The 20303-nt window shown below is 57.2% G+C and overlaps 1 protein-coding gene; it reads right to left on the reverse strand.

The window, feature by feature from the left end:
* Window positions 1-18601: 18601 nt before the first annotated feature.
* CHC_T00005356001 (hypothetical protein) lies at window positions 18602-20261 on the reverse strand. XM_005716996.1 is given in 2 exon segments: window positions 18602-18791; window positions 18792-20261. 1 exon segment carries the CDS (start codon window positions 20259-20261, stop codon window positions 18792-18794), a length of 1470 nt encoding a protein of 489 aa, XP_005717053.1. The 3' UTR covers window positions 18602-18791.
* Window positions 20262-20303: the final 42 nt, after the last annotated feature.

A 20303-nucleotide genomic window follows, 5' to 3' on the forward strand; every position in this document is an offset into this window, starting at 1 on the left:
AGCAGACGGGTGGGTGAACAGTCATCTGAAAGGATTTCGGAATGCGTCATTCACCTACGCAACCGTTCAACTGGATGTGGGCGATAGGAGCATCGGGGTAGTGCTGTCATCACTTGTCATAAACTGGCGTGCAACCGTTCAGTGCGGTAGAGACAGGGGGTTGCTGGAATCGTTCAGGAAGAAGGGAGCGTGAGGATCAGCTTTTGGTAGAAGTCGGGGGATATAGAGGCTGTGCGATGAAGGAAAAGGGGAGATAGGCATCGATCGAGGGAAAAGGACTGAGTTTGCGGCTGTTTCCGTCGCTGTTGTAGCTGTTTGCCACTGAATTGTCATTTACTCGGATCGTTGTTAGCGGCTGAGGTCCGCTGTACGGCTGTTGGTCGTTTTTGTCGCTTTTCCGGTGACTGATCGCGCGCACTCTGCTTGTTGGACGCGCTAAACCAAAGTGAAGATTAATTGTTTTATCTTTCTGTGCAATAGCTGGCAGGCTAATCCGGAGCGATTTGGCCGAGACTGCGCTGTTTACTTTCTGTGAATACGCTTGCAGGTTGTACCTGCACGGGGCACAACCGTTGGCGCCGGTCGTGGCCACGGGCACACGTGTGCGACCTGCCCGGTAAGTAATTAGCAAGTAGTGGTTAATGGCACAAATTAGCCAAATTAGTACAGTAGCTGGTATACAGTATGTAACAGCTACTGTAGCAGGACAGTTGTCCTGGCGTCCCACATAGGGGTTAAGACCGGGGGCACGTGCCCCGTTCCAGTAAACGGGGGCAGACTCGCCTCCCTTCCCTTTCCGGCTTTTTGCTGACTCCGTCCGGTTTTACCTCTAAGTCTCACTCAGGCTTCTAACCCGTGACCGGCCGTTCGGATCTAACACCACCGACCGGCTGCGCGTCACCGGCCACGTGAGCCTTCCCTCTTTTCGAGTCCTTCCGTACGGTTTGCGCTCGCGTGGGTTACCCAGCGGCGCGCGCTCCCTTACCTCTAACCCCCCTCGTTCCGAGTGGTCGGGACGAAGGTAGGTATACCACATTTTGGTACTCTTGTGGAGGGTATAACTACAGAGGTTGAGCCCGCACTGGATCGCCAGCGCGAGCAATTACCGATCGGATTGAAAGAGGTCGAAAATCACTGCGTCGATCGCCAGTGATCATCGACGATGAACCGTGCGGATTCTGCCGGAGAAGATACCGCCTCCGGGCGAGCAAGTACCCGCAGTGGCAGAGGCGCACAGCGCCCCCGGATCGACAATCCGGAAGCCCTGCTTCGCCCGCCGCCTACCAGGGGCCAGAAGACCCCTTCCGTTTCGGACACCACCGCCGGGCTACCGGCTGGTGGGGGAAACCGCGTACAAGTACTGTACGACGCGTTACTCCAGCGATTACAAACCTGGATGGAGGAATTCCTCGCTGAGGAATTACCCCAGGTCGTCCAGGTTTGCCTCGACCGAACGGTACCCGGGCTGGTGGCGGAGCAAGCGGACGCCGCGCTCCGCGCCCTGCTGGACGAGAAGATCGCCCCCCTCGTAGGCGACGAGGTGGTGGCTGCGCTCGCCGCGAAGGAGGACGAATCTCCCACCGCAATGGCTCTAAAGGGAGCTATTAGCTCCGCCGTGGCCATTCGTCTGGCCACGACATTTACAACCGAAACGGGAGGCGCGGCACCGCCGCCGGCGCCGCGCCATGAAACCGTTCCGGGCTCAAGCAATTATATCGCTGATCCGATCGGCGCCGTACCCGGGATTGATAGGATGGACCCTCACCCGGAGGGTAGAGCTATCTATCTCCCAACCGTTCACGGTGCTACAGGGAGGACTACAGAAAATGTCCTCCCCATACTCGCCGGTACAGGTGACCCCCGCGGGACAGAAAACCGCCTGGGGCTCCCCGAGACAGAAAATCGGGACCCGTACCGGTTGAGCACAAGACGTGCACCCGGCACGCGCAGAACCGAAGCGGAATACACCCGGTATTCCGACGCAGAAGACCCCCGTCACAGGACGGATGAAAACCGCGAGGAACGCCGCTGGCGATACCGCGATAACCGCAAGGCACGCCACGGGCGATACCGCGATGCCGGAGGGGGAGGATACCCCTCCGATGACGACCAATCCGGTTCGGAAGGTTCGCGCAGGCGGGGCCACAGGGCACGCCACGATAGAAGCCGAGACCGTCACCGGCAAGAACCGTCCGACTCGGAAGACTACAGTACCGAGTCGGATGAGGAGCGTCGTCGCTCAAGCAGACACCGCCGGGCTGCGCCAAGGGGCGACGAGCGACGGCCTACGGTAATCAGGCCGCTCAATGACCTGTTTACCAAGGCCGTCAACTACAAGACCTACCGCCTGGAACGGCGTAGCTCGCGCTACGACTCTACAGTAGCGCGGCACATTAACCGTTACCGGAAGAAACTGGACGTGCAGATGAGGTCCCACACGTTTAGTGGTCAAGATCCGATTGCGGTATTGGGATTCCTCGCACGCCTCAAGATGGCGTGCGACCACAACGGGATCACCGAGGGAGCCGCCGTGTGGTGCTTCCAATTCTACCTCACCGGTCAGGCTCACGCCCTACTCCAGTCCCGTCTCAATGGAAACACCATGGCGGTTGACGTGGAGCGGCGCGAACTGCTCAGGACGTACCCGCAGGTCGTCAACTTTTTGTTGCGTACCTATGCGACCGATGAGGTAATTTCCGAAGCGGTTGGTGACGTGACCTCCTTTCGTCAAAGTTCGAACATGACGGAGGAGGTCTACAGTAACCACCTCTGGGACAAGGCCCTCCGATGCGGTACGGTATTCTCCGACCGGCGGTTGAAGTCCCTATTCGTCGAGGGGTTACTTCCCGCCACGTGCGCGCAGGTCCGCAACTACCTTGCTACGCACCCGGATGTGGATTACCAATCCGTGGCTCGATACGCGCAAGCGATCGGGGAAACCAATCGGGCTTCCCGCCGGCAGGGGATGTCCGCCATGGCATCCCGGGAGCCGTCCGGAGCGGCCAGAAGATTCGAACGTACCGCCAGGACACGGCCTGTGCTGTCGGTTGAGTCGGCATCCGACATCCCGACAGCTCGAGGATCCGTGGCAGAAGAAATCTTGGCCGTGACGGACCACATCGCGACGCCGAGCCCGTTAAGCTCGCCGCCGACGAGTTATTACCCGTCGCCGGCAGCCTCGGCATCAGGCGCCGCGGGTCCGCCCGCCAACCCGGGCGATTTGCGCGCAGGACCGTACGGGAGGCAGGGGCAGAACCCACGGGTCCGGTTCTCCAGTGGGGGATTCCCCGGACCGCCGCCGTGTCGGTTCTGCCTTGACACTACGCACCGACAAGAGGAGTGTCCCGTCGTTGCCGATGTGAGCCTGCGGGCCAAGCTTCTGGAGGCACGAGAGGCCAACTACCAGAAGCTACGCATCCGGCAGGGCCTCCGTCCGGGATCCCCGTTTAACCGCCAGGGGCCGTCCGCTTGGAGAAACCAGCGTCCGACGGCCCCCGCGGGCGTGAACGTGATAGAAGAGCCGCACCACGGCCCTACTCTTCAGTAGGGCCGTGGTGCGGCTCTTCTAGAAGACCACATGGTGCAAGCAGCGGAGGAAACCCGCGAAGACCTGCTGCTCACGGGGGAAGCCGGGGAGGACGCGTAGAGGCGACGACGTCTCTCCCCGTGCCAAGCCTCAGGAGCTCAGGCACCCCCGAACCGGTTGCGCCAGTGGAAGCGCAACCGGGGAACCGAACGGAAATCCGGGCCATCTGCTTCTTCAAGAAGCAGAATTATAAGGTTTCCGCCACGGTTGGCCAAAAGCAGGCGCTGATGGTCGCCATCACGCCAGTGCTCGACTCAGGAGCCGGCCCGAACCTCATCCATTTGCGGTGTGTCGCCGAGTCATGGCGACCGTCGATAAAACCGGTTCGGAGCCCAGCGCTCATTGACGCGTCAAACCGCGCAATGAAAGCTCTAGGAGAGATCTCCTTGTTTATCCGTATCGGTGAATTTATAGCGCGCATCCCGTTCTTGGTGGTGACGAGCCTCGCCGTGGACTGTATCCTCCGTACGACCTTTCTCGATCGCCACGTCAAGGCGATCCTCCCACCGCAACGGAAGGTCGTGTTCCACGACGCGCCACCCGTGGCGTTGATCGAAACAACCCCCTCGAGGCACGACCGCAAGATGGCCTCGAGGAGCACCGCACAACAACTACCGCCGTCGGATAAATCCGAACGGAAGCAGGTGGCGTTCCCCGCCAACACACCGTCACGGAAGATCCGCCTCGTCAGAGGGGTGACAATTCCCCCGATGACGCAGGCCACGGTGAGGGTCGCCACGCCGGTGGGGGCGCTGTGCTTTTTTACAGAACTCCCCAAAAACCGCGCACAAGAATTTGACCCTCATGGCACAGGGGGTCATGGATGTGGTCCCCGAAAAACCGTTCTCGGTAATGCTGAGCAATTTTGGGCACCGCTCGGTTCACATCCCGAAGCATACCGTAGTCGGACTGGCTCTTCCGTCGCCCACTCACATCCTGACCTTTGGAGACTCGGCCGCGGAAGCGGCCGAAGCTAAGGAAGGGGGAGGGATATTTAATTCCAACCTCTCAACCGCAAAGGATGGCGCGGAAGAAGCCGCCGACAACCGTACGGACAACGGCGGGGATGAACAAGCCACGCCGCCCAAGGCGCACCTCGGGGCGGTTGGAACGGATAAACCCGAAGACACCGCCGCCCCTGAGGAGGACCCCAACCCCTAGCAAGAGGCGTCCACATCGGTGCCGAGGACGAGGAGGTACGCTCGGAGATCCTCGAGGTACTGTCCGAATTCAAGGACATGTGGACCGGCCGGCTGGGAAAAATCGGGGCCACGAAGCACCGGATTGAGCTCAAGCCCGGTGCTCGCCCGATTTACCAGGCGCCTTACCGCGCCGGACCAACCGCACGGGAAAAAGAGAAAACGGAGATCGACCGCATGCTCCGGGCAGGGGTAATCGAACCCGCCACGGCCGAATGGGCAAGCCCCGTGGTATTCGTCCCTAAAAAGGATGGTACCATGCGGTTCTGTGTCGACTACAGAAAGCTCAACGCAGTCACCGTTCGGGATTCCTATCCGTTGCCGAGGATGGACGAGTGCATCGATTCCCTCGGCGACGCTACTGTCTTTACCACGCTGGATTGCAACAGCGGGTATTGGCAAGTAGAAATCGCCGAGGAGGACCGCGACAAGACGACGTTCGCGTCGCACTGCCGGTTGTACCGTTTCCTCCGCATGCCGTTTGGTTTGAAGAACGCCCCCGCGACCTTTCAGCCGGCCGTCGACATCTTACTGCCGCGGGTAAAATGGGAAACCGCACTGGTCTACTTGGATGATGTTATCATCTACTCTAAGACCGTAACGGAACACGTCGCGCACGTCCGCGAGGTTCTACGCCTTCTGTGGGACGCGGGCGTGTCGCTGAAGCTGTCGAAGTGCGCCTTCTTCGACACCTCGGTCACCTACCTGGGACACGTGATTCGACCAGGTAGGTTGGAGGTCGAGCGCCGCAACGTGGTCGCCATCGAGCGCGCTCGACCTCCCCAGAACCAAACGGAATTGCGGTCATTCTTAGGAATGTGCAATGTTTACCGCCGGTTCGTGAAGGGCTTCGCGAAGATAGCCGCTCCGTTAAACCGGAAGACGGGCAAGAACCAACCCTTCGAGTTCGAAGTCCTGACCGATGAGGAATACGAGGCGTTCTTGGAACTGAAGAAGCGCCTCGTGTCCCCACCGATATTGGCCCTACCCCGTTACGGACAGAAGACACCCTGGATACGGACGCATGCGCGTACCAGGTCGGCTGCGCCCTGCTACAGGAGCAGCCGGACGGCGACCGTCTACCGATCGGTGATTGGAGCCGCGCTCTCACGGACGCGGAGAAGAACTACACCACAACCGAGAAGGAATGCCTCGCCGTCGTGTGGAGTATTCTCACGCTTCGACCATACCTGTATGGGAATACGTTCGACCTCCGTACGGATCATGAGGCCCTCCGCTGGGTTCTCAACCTGGCGGATAGCTCCGGCCGGCTAGCGCGCTGGCGTCTCCGCCTAGCCGAGTACGACTACGACGTACAGTACCGACCGGGTATTAAGCACCAACTTGCGGATGGTGTATCACGCCTCGGAGTTGACGGCGCAACCTCCGAACCGGTTGACGACGACGTCCCGTGTTTCGCGGTTCAATGGCGAGAGGAGGAGCATAACCCCCGCCAAGGCACCGTACACTGGGAGACCCCCGTCGACCCGGGGAGAGCTGAGCACGCGTTCGCGGTCATACCCGAAGAACGCGACGTCTCATCCGTAACGGTGGAAGAGTTCATTCGGGAACAGGCCGAGGACCCCTTCTGTAGGGCGGCCGCCGAGACCGTGGGGAACCCGGACTCGCTTTACGACGTTGACCGATACGGGTTCGTCGTCCGCAAGTCCCCCCTCGATGGGACCCTGCAGCGCGTTGTACCGAAACGGCTCAGGGCGAAGATATTGTACCTTGCCCATCATTCCCGCCTGGCTGGACACCCGGGCGGTACGAGGATGTATTATACTCTCCGGCGGGAATATTATTGGCCTCATATGGCCAACGACGCCTTCAGGACCGTACGGAATTGCGCCTCGTGCGCCACCACCCGGGGAACCCTGGTGCGGCATCAAAAGGACCTCAAGCTATTCCCAGCGGCAGGGCCGCTGGATTTCGTCGCTATGGACCTGCTGGGTCCTTTACCGAAGACGGCGCACGGGAATCGCCACGTGCTCGTCATGACCGACCGGTTCACCGAGCTGACGCGCAGTATCCCGTTACGGACCACCACTGCGTCGGTTGTGGCTAACGCATTCTTGGACAACTGGGTCTACGTATACGGCGCACCACGTTACGTGCTAACCGATAACGGACGGCAGTTTGCCGCCAAGTTCTTCGACGCGGTGTGTGCCCTCCTGGGGGTGAGGCATTACTTGACTACCGCCTATCACCCCCAGACGAATGGGCAAACCGAGCGGTTCAACGGTACTCTGGTACAGCGCCTCCGACATTATGTCGCGGAGCATCAGAGGGACTGGGACGAATACATCCAGCCCCTGACCTTCGCGTATAACACGTAGGTCCACCGGTCGACGGAGACAACCCCGTTCGACCTGGTGCTGACGCGACCACCGTCCGGTTTGGCACTGCCGGGTACTGTACCGCAGGATGCCGTCTCCAACACGGAAGATCCGAGGACCCCGGTACAGTACAAGCGCGCGACGCTGCGTAAACTCCGCGACGCCCTTGAGCGCACGCGGGTGCACCTAACCGCGGCGCAAAGGCGATACAAGGCCGACTTCGATAAGAAGGTGCGTTTCCGTCCGGTCATCGAGGTGGGAGACCTGGTCTATGTCGACCGCCCACCATTGACGAGTACCGAACGGGGAGACCTGCCAAGTAATGACGGGGGACCCTCCGTCAAGCTTTTACCGAAAACGGAAGGCCCGTTCCGGGTCAGATCCGCTACGGAGACCACAGCGGTCGTCGATCAAGACGGGGTCTCAAACCGCGTGAGCATCGCCCGTATAACCCGGATGCCGCGGGGACCCCGCGACGTCACTGCGGCCGCCCCGACCCAGCCCGCGGCGGACGGAGAACCCGAACCGCCGCGGAGTATGTGGTCGACCATCTGGTCGGTCACCGGGAGAACCGCACAGGAACCCAGTACAAGGTCCGCTGGTATGGCTACGCCCCAGCGGACGATACCTGGGAACCCGCGGAGGGACTCCCCCAGGCCTTCATAGACCGCTTGTGGCGCACGCGAGCGGCAGCACGCCACCGCTAACACCGCACTGGGCAACCCAGCGCGGGGCGGGACGATCCCGCGGAGGACCTCCCCCGGCGCAGGAGGGGGCGAGGTCGCCACAGACGCACGCGGAACCCCGCGCGCGTCACCGCAAACCCCGCGCAGGAAGACCCGGCGCAGGAGGGGGCGACGTCGCCACAGACGCACGCGGAACCCCGCGCGCGTCACCGCAAACCCCGCGCCGGAGGACCCGGCGCAGGAGGGGGCGAGGTCGCCACAGACGCACGCGGAACCCCGCGCACGTCACCGTAAACCCCGCGCCGGACGACCCGGCGCAGGAGGGGGCGAGGTCGCCGCGGACGCACGCGGAACCCCGCGTGCGCCACCCCAAACCCCGCACCGGAACACCCGGCGCGGATGGGGGCGACTCCGCCGAGGGTCTCCTCCAGGCGGCCACCACCCGTTTACGGCGCACGCGGATCCCCTGCGTGCCACCGCCCGAGCCGTACCGGATGGACCGGCGCGGAGGAAGCTGACCCGCCGGCAGGACGACCTGACGCGGCGATGATCAAACGGCGCGGCACCCCGGTGCACACCCGCTGCCGAGAGACGGAACCCAGCGCGTAAATACTGTATGGAAACGACCTCGCCGAGGCTCCAGGGCGCTGCGGACCACGAGGTGCGCGGGCGACATACACCGCCCGGCACGTGTGGCCGCTGGACCACGGCGGCGGTTCAAGACGCCTCCGACCCTCCGGGAGTACCCAATCGGAGTTTGTCAATGCGCTGAAAAAGCCACCCGCCGCGGGGCGGTAAAATCCGGCCTAAATTACCTACCGGACGGACGCCCTCCGGTGTCGCGGGGGTAGCTGGGGGACCCTTCCCGCGACCACTTGGTACACTCACCGCGCGGAGTCTCTCCGGCATGAGCCAGAGGGTAACCCGGCCGCCATGATGACGACTGGCGCGGAGAGACTACAGTACCGAGCGGGAAGGGCGGTGAAGGAGAGGAAGAAGAAGGAGAACAGGGGGGCAATTTACTGGAATGGATGGGACCTGGTCCCCGGAGGCGATTCGCTACTCTCCCCGCCTCCCCCACTGGCATCACTCACGGCGTTGGCGCTTGGCAGAGGGCTCCGCTCCCCGCACCGCCGCGCTGGCGGGATCAGCATCAACTGCACCGTACGGTCTCTTCGCGGACACCTGTTCGCTTAAGACGGCGAGGTGGTCCTGTGCCGCACGGATCCGCGCCATCGTCTCACTGCGCAGGAGATCCTCGTCAGTGTCGCGTTGGCGGATGGCGAACTGCAGGCCGGCCACCCGCGCCATGAGCTGGGTCGCCTCGACCAGCCAGGCGCGCGCGGACTCCAAAGCCGCCGCGAGGGTGGACGGTGCAGGGACACCCGCGTAGCCGCACTCTATCTGCAGAGCGCGCAGGGCGGCATGCGCGTCCGGGACTAAGACGGGGGCTTCGTTCGCTGGTGCCACCGCCGGAGCTCCATCGGCCGCCACCGAGGGGGTCTGCGTCCCCGTCGCGGTCATTTCGCTGACGGGGAAGACGGCGGAGCCCGGCACCGACCCGGTAGCTACGGCAGGGAGGTTATCCCCCGCGGGCTCGACAGTAGGAACCTCGCGAGGGGCCCCCACAGGGGCGGGGTACGTGACCGGCACTTCCATGGCCGGCGTTTCCGTGGCCGGCGTTGGCGACTCCGCAGTGGTCGCGCCGCCCACCCTAGGGAGCGTTGAGGGACCGACTGGAAGGCCCTCTCCGAGGGCGGTCTCACCCGGCATCGGTAGAACCGGCGGGGTCGACACGGGCGGAGACTCCACGGACGGTTCGGCGGGAGTCCCGGCGGAGGCAACCGCGGCGCCCCAATCGTCACCGGAGGCGATGGCCGCACCGTACGACGGCGACCCGTCGTCCGGGAGGGGGTCGTACCAGTTGTCGGCCTCCGCCGACGTACCATCCCAATGCGGCATCCGCAGGGAGCAGCCGCGGGCCCAACTGTACCACACGAAGTCTCCGTGCTCTGGAAGAGACCAGTCCAACCGTTCGGAAAAATCGAGGATGGCCTCGGCGCCAACCGGGTCGAACGACGTCCCCTCGAGGATGGCGGCCACCCCGACCGATCGGATGAGCTGCAGAAGCCCCGCCGACAACCGGAAGAGAGAGCCTCGCTCGCTGGGTTCGTTCCCGTTCCGGCTCGCCAAGCGAGGGTCCGGACACCTTGTGAAGAACGGGAGGCCGTCCCGTGCGGCGTGTAGGAAACACAGCAACGCCAGGACAGCCCACTCCGAGAGCAAGATGGCGTCGATCAGTCGACGCATCCCGGGCGTCGCTTCTCGCCCGAAGGAACCGTCCGGCATCCACCGCGCTGCGGCATACGCCAGCACGCTGGGGGTGGGGACGCAGAGGTACTGTGGAGTCTCCAGATTGATCCAACCGTCCGGTAGGGCTGGGTATAGCCGCCCCCTAGCGCCCGAGGGCACGGCGAAGAATTCCGTCGTGTGCCACATGTGGAAGTAGGCATCGGCGCGGCGACACCGCAGCCGGCTCTCCTTGGCGGAATTCTCGCCCCACCGCACACGGTCGGCCACACTGTACCACCGGTCGAACGGGCGGGGGAATGCCACCAACTGCACGTGGGGCTTAGGATCGACGTCCCCGCCGAACCTCTCGAGGAGGTCGAACAACCGCGAATGGTACTGGTCCTCACCCGCACAGCGGATGTACAGAAGATCCGAATGGGAATCCGCCATTACGCGGTGGGGCACGTGGACCCAGCGGGTCCTCCAAGCGGCCGAGCGGTTGTCTTGGCGGATTCGTCCGCGAGGGGAGGGCGTGCGGATACCCCGCCGCCTGGGGATGGCCCCAAACCGAGCGGCATCGGGGAAGGCCGTTCCGATGTAAGCCTCGACGGACATCGGCGGCTGCGCCTGTGAGGGGTTGCGACCACCCCAGGGAATCCGGTGGTCTAAGTCGGCCCCGGGCAACAAACTCCGAACGGCACGAACACCCGTCCGGAGCCAGCCGGATGGCGGCGCCTCTGTCGCCGGGGGCGTGGTCACGTACGGGTCCGGCGGTACCGGGCGGTCACCCGCCCCGGCCGCCGTCTGCCCCGTAGCTACAACCCAGTCGGGGGACCGTCTCAGTACGGTCGTCTCTCCGACTTGGGTAGCCGGGGCTGAGCGCGGAGGGCGCGGCAAGGGACCCTGGACGGCGGGAGGACCGCGCGAGGGAAGAACTCCCGCGCCCGAAGCCCGCACCCGCGGGGCTGCGATGCTCGCCGCGGGTTGACCCACGGGGCCCGCCGCCAGCGCCAGGGTGAAAGCTAGGGACCGGCGCGGCCGGCGCCGTAGGGAGCTGAGCCCGAGCGGGGTGACCCCGCTCGGACGATCGGTTGTCCATGCGGGAGGAGAACAGGGGGATGAGACGAGATGTGGAAGTGGAGATAGTGGGGTGCGTGGTGTGGGGTGATGTGGGAGAAAAGGAAAGCGTGAGGGGACCCATTGCCGCGCCTGGGGATCCGACGCGGTTAAATACCAAAAACTCCATGGGCTCCCCTATGGAGTTGGCCGTAGTCCGCCCGCGCCCCCGTGGTCGGCGCGGACTTCCCCGTACGGATGGGACACCCTGCAAGCCGGTCATGTCAACCCCCAGCCGCGACGAGGGCGTGTCGCGAAGTAAGGAAGGGGGTCTGTGGTACAATTCCACACCGCGACCCCCGGTGGGAGATGAGAACCGTCGAGACGGGCGGTTACTACTGTAGTAATCGTGCACGCGCCCTCTGCAAGCACAGTAGTATCTCCACGGCGTACACGTGGCACAACCGTTGGCGCCGGTCGTGGCCACGGGCACACGTGTGCGACCCGTCCGGCAAGTAATTAGCAATTAGTGGTTAATGGCACAAATTAGCCAATTTAGTACAGTAGCTGGTATACAGTATGTAACAGCTACTGTAGCGGGACAGGTGTCCTGGCGTCCCACTTAGGGGTTAAGACCAGAGCGGGGCGGGTATCAGACGTCTCTGAGCATGTAGGTATCAGGCACGGTGGTACCTCGTCGGGTATAGGTACAGTGTCTGTACGTAGTACACATGGTTTGGGCTTTTTGTCTCCAGTGTACTGTTCACAACGTATGCATATGAAATATATCCGTTGTTGTATTGTTTCACTTGCAACTGGGCACATTCTTGCCATTACACTGCTCTTATCTGCCCTGTAGCGGTCCGCTGTCCTGTGAACATTACATACTGCACCGATGTGTGCACTATTCTTGTACGGGTGCTCCAGCTCAACCCTCATTCCGGATTTCCATCTGGCGACCAGAATGACCTCTAGAACTCCCACGTGATCGCATCTGAGCCAGCCTCCAAGAAACCTAATTAAATCCAAAATTTGAGCTACTCTCAATGAAGTGTAAACCAACAACATGGCAAATATTCTGTGTCAACGCCGTCGTTCATGTGAGAAATTATTGACTGCCTATTGCTACATCCGACCAAGCACATCAACCAACATCTCCTTTCCCTGGTCACATTTCTTGCACCATTCTCCGAACATGGCTTTCGATCGATCCGATATTCCCTTTGTTGTCTTGCCACGAACTTCAAATATACGACCAAACTCAACGACACTTTTACCTGCTCCTCTCAGTCCCAGTGCTGATGACAAAACCGGAAAAGAAAGCTTCCATCCGACACTAACCGAGCACAATATTGATATCCCAACAAACTCCACAAACCATGACAACCCGCTTTCCAATTTCGATCAGGGTTGTTTAAACAGGTGGAAAACAGCTTTCCAAAATTCACGAACTGGGTATTTTTGGGCACTTTTTGACCCTATTCCAGGAATTACTGACCTGTTTGCATGTGCAATTTGTTCTCCGGGCCATGAAGGAAGATCAAACAATGACAAGCGTGCTAGGAAAGGCCTCTGTAAATACCACTCGTCTTCAGGCTCCAGTGCATTTAAAAGACACTTGAACCAACAACACCCTGGAGAATTTGAAAGAGTTGCTCAACTTGTGAAGGATATTGATGAGAACGAATGTCGCCCACATTTAAAGCGATATCGAGAAAAAAGAATGCCGAAATCCGAGAAAAGAAAAGAGGAAGGCCCGAGAATACAGCAGATGTTAGTTCGTTTTTTGTGAATCCAAAACCGTATCCGAAAGACAGCATACAGCGGAAACAGCACGAAAAGGAACTAGCATTGCTTATTGGAAATACTGCACTTCCTCTTTCAATTGCGGACAACAAATATTTCCGAAGCTGTGTACAGGAAAGAGATGCTCGTATTTCAATTCCTAGTCGCAAGACTCTTACGAAAAAGATCATATCACGGTTTGTACAGGAGTGCAAAGAGAATTATGTTTTACCTGTAATTGAAGATCTCGAGACAGTATCACTTACATTTCACCTTTGGATGTCACGTGGATGTCAAGATATTTTTGATCTTATAATTCATGGCTTGACTCCAAGTTTCGTCAGCGTCATGTGCATCTTGGCCTTGTTCGGTGCGAAAGCATAAGTGGGGCTTCACTCTCGACCATTATTTACTCTCGTCTTTCCGCACTGAAGCTGGAAGAATCTGTTCTATCATTTGTGAAGGACGGGGGAGCCAATTTGACGACATGTTCGGTTGCTGTTGCAGAAGTTTCTAAGTGTAAGGCATTGGGTTTAGACTTTCCTTTCCACGGTCAGTGTGTTGCTCATATATTATCCGGAGCTTGTAATGCGGCTTTAAAGGCGCCTGGGCACGAAAACATGGGTCTGATTAACCTTAAGGAATGTCAAAAAGTCGTTGCAACAGTGTATTACCTGGACAAAGAAAAGTGGAAAGGGAAGAGAACAGTGGTACGCATTCTGTGACAAGCACAAGCTGAAACGAAAAATAATGCCTACACCTGTCAAGACCAGATTTGTGTCGGTCATCACAATAATGTCAATGATGTTGAAGTACAGGGCGGTTACTGAAGATTGCTTTTCCAGTCAAACTTCGGTGCAGCTTCAAGAACGGGTGCCATCTCCTACGACCTGGGAGATTGTGAAGCTCGTTGTGAACACGTTAGATCCTGTAATGAAGGCCTGTATTCTTAATCAAACGCGGAAATTCTGGCTTCTCAGTGATGCGGTCAGTAAGATTATAAGGCTTTACGTTATGTACCGTGATATGGACGAAGCTATCCCAAACTATCCTTTGCACATGGCGGAAGGCAATTTCAATGTTCAGCTACAAATCTGCAAAAAAGGATGGCTGTAACATTAATGAGGAAATTGACCCCGATACTGCATCCTTTGCTTTCTTTCTCTGATGAACATCGCGATCAACATCATTGTTTTCTATCACTAGCTCTTGATCCGGAGTTTAAAACCTTACAGAACCCCTTTATGGATCTGCACAGACACGACCCTTTGAAAGGGCAGGAAACAGCAAGAGCATACGATAACGCGTGGATACTCCCTACATTGGTTCGGATCTACAAGCGGCAGAACGGCATAACGACTAGTGATGGAGATGGGCATGTTTCTAGTCCATCACGAAGAAACCATAGTGCTGACGTGGACACCCCAATTTGTTTCCCAGAACTGATTTCAGATTCTTGTCCTGTGAGTTCTACGGACGACACAATTTTACTGCATGTCAAGAACGAATTGCTTCGCTTTAGAAAGGCGAAGTTTATTCCATCACATGCTACTTTGTGTTCAGAGTCGAAGATGGAATGGTTACAACAAAATCAGGCGATGTATCCGACAGTTGTCGAGCTATCCCGTCATATTCTTGGTATACCTCCAACTCAGATAGAGAACGAACGCACTTTCAGTTTGGCAGGGCTCATTACATCACAAAGGAAAAGTAGCTTGAATGTAGAAACTGTTGATGATCTTGTTTCTATTTCCAAGAATTACATGAGTGACGAGGAACAATCTCACTCTGAAAAGTTTCCCTCAGAATATGACCAAGTTGTTGACATTTTACGAGATCAGCCGCAGGAAATGGAGCGAGAGGATCAGGTATAGGATTACCTGCATCGAAAAGAAAGAGTGGAGACTAAAAAATAATACTATGATATCCGCCTCCAAATACCACCATAACCCCCTGGTGGATATTACATACGTCTGACTGGTTGTCTACATTAAAACATATGTACGGTACCTGCTTGATTAGCTGAAAGCCGACATATATCGGCTTGTGAAATGCTCGAAAAAAGAAGAGATATTTTGCCAAATAGCCTATGATGTTGGTTTCGCGGTGAGGCAGGGACCTCTTAATGTCCCTGTTTCATATCCTGCCGAAGCGTGGCGTTTTTGCTCGATATCCAGCTTGGGTTTGTGTACTGTTGCCATGTACTGCATTAGGGCATTAATATTTTGGTTATCCGCCCCGGTCTGGTTAAGACCGGGGGCACCTGCCCCGTTCCAGTAAACGGGGGCAGACTCGCCTCCCTTCCCTTTACGGCTTTTTGCTGACTCCGTCCGGTTTTACCTCTAAGTCTCAGGCTTCTAACCCGTGACCGGCCGTCCGGATCTAACACCACCGACCGGCTGCGCGTCACCGGCCACGTGAGCCTTCCTTCTTTTCGAGTCCTTCCGTACGGTTTGCGCTCGCGTGGGTTACCCAGCGGCGCGCGCCCCCTTTCCTCTAACCACCCTCGTTCCGAGTGGTCGGGACGAAGGTACTTATACCACACCACCCGCAAAAGGGTAGCACTATATCGGAGCTGGCACTAACAAAGATGGCACTATATCGCGACCCCCCCTGTAATGTAAATTGAGGAACCACTCATGGGATGGCGAGTAAATATTTGATCATGTGATGCAGGAAACGGAGTAAAACAATAGACCATTCAAGCAAATTCTCTCGGACAGCCCAAAGAGCCAAATAACTACTGAGAAGACAACTATTTTTGACGTATCACAAATTAATAAATAAATCACACACTAACTGTAAATATGGTCGATCTTTTCGACAAGAAACCCGCGAATCGCCAATACGTGGTCAATTCCGGGACTTCGATTGAATGTGAAAGAGCGGCATCTCAACCTGCAACGCCCAGTTCATTTGATAAAAGACCGGGCCACATCGTAATGACAGAGGTCAACGCCTTTCAAAAATTCAGAACTGGTTCTTCTCGCCCTCTTCTCGCCCGCTTCCGCGCCGCCTTCTACACCTACAGTGTCAAGCCCCACTTCCGCACCTTGCCACTGCAATCCCCCACACGCCACCTTTATACCTACACAACTCCACGCCCACTTCCACTCCTTCCCATCCTATCTCTCTGTCCCCCATCGTCTCTATCCCACTCTGCACTAGTTTCTCTCCATCTGCTCTGAGACTTTTACTCCTCTTGCCCCACCCCCGCTTCCTCCGCCACGCGTCCCTCTCGCCTGCCATTTCCTACCATTATCGCACATTGCACTATGGCCTGCTTCTCATCTCACGATGCAGCACAAGCCCTGCAACTCCTCGCCAATGCGTCAATTGATCGCCGTAATGAGCTCGAGGCGTTCGAGGACGAGCGCCCAGAGGACAGTGATGAGGATAATGGGACTGATGCGCCGATATTTGACCGTTTCTACGATGAGGGGGGTGCGAAGGCCATTGTGGAGATGACCAACTTCAACCCGGCCCAATTCATCGGCACTTGGGCTGGGTTTGAGGCGTTGGTCCTTGCAAACTACAACGTCGGTCGTGGGCGCAAATGCGCGCAGAAGCCTAAAGACGTGTTGTTTATGGTATTGGCGGTTCTCAAGCACGGGGGTACGTGGGATTTTTTGGCGAGAATGTTTGGGCAGAAAACGTCCGCGTTTGAGCGAATGGTGCTTCGGTTTATACAGCTCTTATCCGAACCTTTATATGAGCACTACGTCTCAAACCAGACGAAGAGATGGACCATGAAGGAACTGCAAGCAAATGGGCATGTGTTTAAAAATTATCCCATGGCAAGGTACGCCACGGATGTGACGTTCCAGCCTGCCTTCAGGCCGTCGGGCAGTGTCGAGGAGGGAAAGCGGTATTACAGTGGTAAACACAAATTGTATGGATACAAGGTTGAAGTCTCAGTTACCCGAAATGGTTTCACTGTCGGTTCGAGCATGCACGAGCCCGGGTCCGTTTCCGATCTTGTCATTTTCCAGCAAATGCAATGGTTTCATCGCCGCCCCCAGCGGAAAAGGAGTGATGAAATGGGCATTGGGGACAACGGCCCGCTTGCAGAGAGGTACCTGAATCAGTGGGCAGTGCTAGCCGATAAAGTCTATCAAGGCGCTGGGGAGTTTTGTAGAATTATTCATCCCAAGCGCAAACCACAACGCTCGTTTTTGTCTCCCGCGGATGTTTCGACAAACAAGTTTATATCTAGTGACCACATTTTGGTAGAGAACTATTTCGGACGTTTATGCGGGCTTTGGGATGTGTTAGGGTCGAAATAGAAGTGGTCCGAGATTAATTATGACCCCATATTTCGTCTATGTCTAGGGCTGACGAACTTCCACATACGCTGGAAGCCGCTGCGGGATGACGACATGCAGTTATACTATCAGCTTACAAGCAGGTGGTATCACATTGGGAATTCTCAACTGGAACGACGCCGAAGGATACAGAAGCGCTATCGTCAGAGACGAGCGGACTTCGTGCAACGCCAATTTCGTGCAGAGGGGGTGAGGGAGCTGTTTGGGAGACAGCCAAGCGAAAGTATGTAGGGACAGCAGAAAGATACTGTACTATCGTAAAAGTATCATTTTTGCTCTCGATTTTTATGCATTGCTGTAGAGGGCGTTGAGTCGGCTGTTGGAGTCCATTACAGCATATTTTAGCTCACCTTCAAAAGGACCGAGTCGTCCTGCAATTGTCACTGTTCTGCGCAAACCCCCTTCATTTGCGTTGGAGACCTAATGAATGTTTGCAAGTCGTATGCATTATCGAAGTCTGTGGTTGAATTAAAACCCACGCAGTACCCATGAATCCTCCAGAGGTCTTCAAGGCTGACTTTAGGTCTTTAGTCCAATGCAAAATGATTGATAGTGCCTCAAGACATTATCTATGCTCGTGGATTCACAAACACAGCTGTTTTTTCGGCACTTGTGTAAAGAAAGATTATGTAACTCGCCATCCTGATGAGACATTTAGCATGTTGCTGTAATCAATACTTGCTCAACTTGGAATTTGAATTTGTCGGTCGACATTGCTAATGTTCTCTATGATTCCCCTAGCTAGTTACTCAACATTCGTGTAGTAACAATGCCTCGGTTTGGGAATGCGTGGCACAAACATCAACTATTTACATGCTGTATGGTGTGGAGTGTGTGTTTGATTTTTTTTGCGATCATCATTTTATCAGGAATCGAAATTTCTGCAGTTTAATTGGACGCGAGAAAGTTCGATGCTGTGTTGTACAACAGGAAGATCACTTGCTTGAGTGATCAGTGCTCCCGGGCTAAAAGTATCACTATATCAGTGGGTGTCTCGCTCAGTCTACGTTGAAGATACAGCTTGTGGTAGGGCAAGTTTGTCAATCAACGTCTGATGCAGAGCATCTAAGACGTCATTCCTCTAAAAGACTTCAGATTTGAATCCATTCAAAATCCATCTTCCCACCAGGGAGGTGTCGTGGGTGACGAGTTTCGACTCGTCATTCATTCTTCTCTTTCTACACGAAGCTTCAGAGAAGGAGCAGAATCGGCTAGGAGCCCCTTTTCGCAACGCCGCTAAAGTCACACTTTGCCAATCTCCCTCGTTAATGGGAACACGAGAATTCCGCATACGGGGACAATCTTAAAGTAGTGTACCAGGAAGAAAGGATAATGGTGCAAAGATGTGAATGGGGCGGCAACTATGCTTTACTTGAACTGCAAGCAGAACTACAAAACTCTAAAATGTGAATCTATGATCTATGCGTTAGCACTAAAGTAAAATGTCAGTTCATGCTCCAAAAATACGTGTGAAGAACTGGAATCTCGGCGGTCTAAACAAAACAAAACAAAAAACCAGACTCTCAACTCTGACTACTGAGATGATGATGTCGATGCTTCTTGCGCGAGTCCCTGACATCATCCAAGACGAGTTTGATAATGCCGCTGTTGATATCGGCAGCGTTCTTGATGCCACCTCTGCCTCCCTGGAACTTGGAGCAGAACTTGCGGAGGAAGGAAAGGAAAGTAGAAATGTCCTGTTCCGAAGTGGCAATGCCGACGCTTACGCGAATAGCGCCGAGATACTCGCCGACGCATTTGGAGACGTGCTCCAGGGAAAGGTCAGTGTTCGGTATGAGGTGAACGCACTTGCTCGTGCGTGAGGCGTGGGCTTTGAGGGCAGTCTCGGCTGCGCCGGGGTTGCAAAAGCAGCCCGTGCGGAGGGAGATGTTTTGTTTGTTGGCGGCCTTCTCAATGTGGCGTGCGTCGACGCGGGATGCAGTCGGGGTGAGGACATCGAAAGCAATAGTACCGCCGCGGTCCTTCATGGTGTGCGGGCCGTATATGGTGAGCATAGGGGCGCCGTTGGTATACTTGAGGGCGAGCATGCCGCGGAGGAGGGTGGTGGTGAGGGCATGGACCCTGGCGTTAATGTTGTCAATGCCAATGCGTGAAATAAATTGAATGCCAAAGGTGATGGCCGGGATGGAGAGAAAGTTGACGGTGCCCTCCTCGAAGGCGGACTCGTCCGTGCAGAGGGAGTGGACATTGTTCTTGACGCTGGCATACTTGACGGTGCCCCCCGCAAACCAGGGGCGCTTGAGGACGGCGAGGGACTTTTTCTTAGCGATGAGAGCGCCGACGCCGGTGGGCAGGCCGAAGATCTTGTAGAAGGAAACGGGGACAAAGTCGGGGCGGACGACAGAAAGGTCGAGTTTGGAGGTGGGGACGAAGGCGGCTGCATCGAGCAGGACATACCATGCGTGCCTGTGTGCGGCGCGGACGGCGGCGAGGTCGTGCTTGACGCCGGAGAAGTTGGACTGGGCGGGGAAAGCGAAGAGGTTGTTCGCGTCCGTATTACGTTTGTGCAGGTAGGGGGCGAGGGGCGGGCAGCGCATGGCGGAGGCGAGCGGGATGTAAGTGGTGGAGGCGGCCGCGCGGCATGCGTAGACGCGGATGCCGTTGACGGAGTTGTGGTTGTCGGCGAGGAGGAGGAGGGCGGAGCGCGGGGTGAACGGGAAGGCCTCCGCGACGAGCTTGATGGCGGCCGAGGCGTTGGGGGTGAAGACGAGGCAGTACTCGGCCGGGTCGGCGTTGAAGTAGCGCAGGACTGCGCGGCGCGCGGCGTCGATCTTCGCTGTGGACACCGCGGACGTCGGGTTGGACGAGTGCGGGTTGCCCAGGCAGTGCGTGCGCAGGAGGGTTTGGTGGTGGTGCAGGATCGACTGCGGGTACAGACCCGACCCCGTGTAGTCTAGGTAGGCGTGCGGCGGAGAGGCGGCGTCTAGGCGCGAGAATTGGGACGCGCGCAGGGCGTCGAAGTCGGTTGGCATGGCGAGAGGGGCAGTTGGGGGTGGGATGGGGTGGGATGGGGT

Source organism: Chondrus crispus, genomic scaffold (assembly GCF_000350225.1).
Source record: "Chondrus crispus Stackhouse genomic scaffold, scaffold_286, whole genome shotgun sequence".
NCBI lineage: Eukaryota > Rhodophyta > Florideophyceae > Gigartinales > Gigartinaceae > Chondrus > Chondrus crispus.

Excerpts from the sequence above, each read along its gene's own strand:
- CHC_T00005356001 (XM_005716996.1), bottom strand. The coding sequence starts at position 20,261 with ATGCCAACCGACTTCGACGCCCTGCGCGCGTCCCAATTCTCGCGCCTA.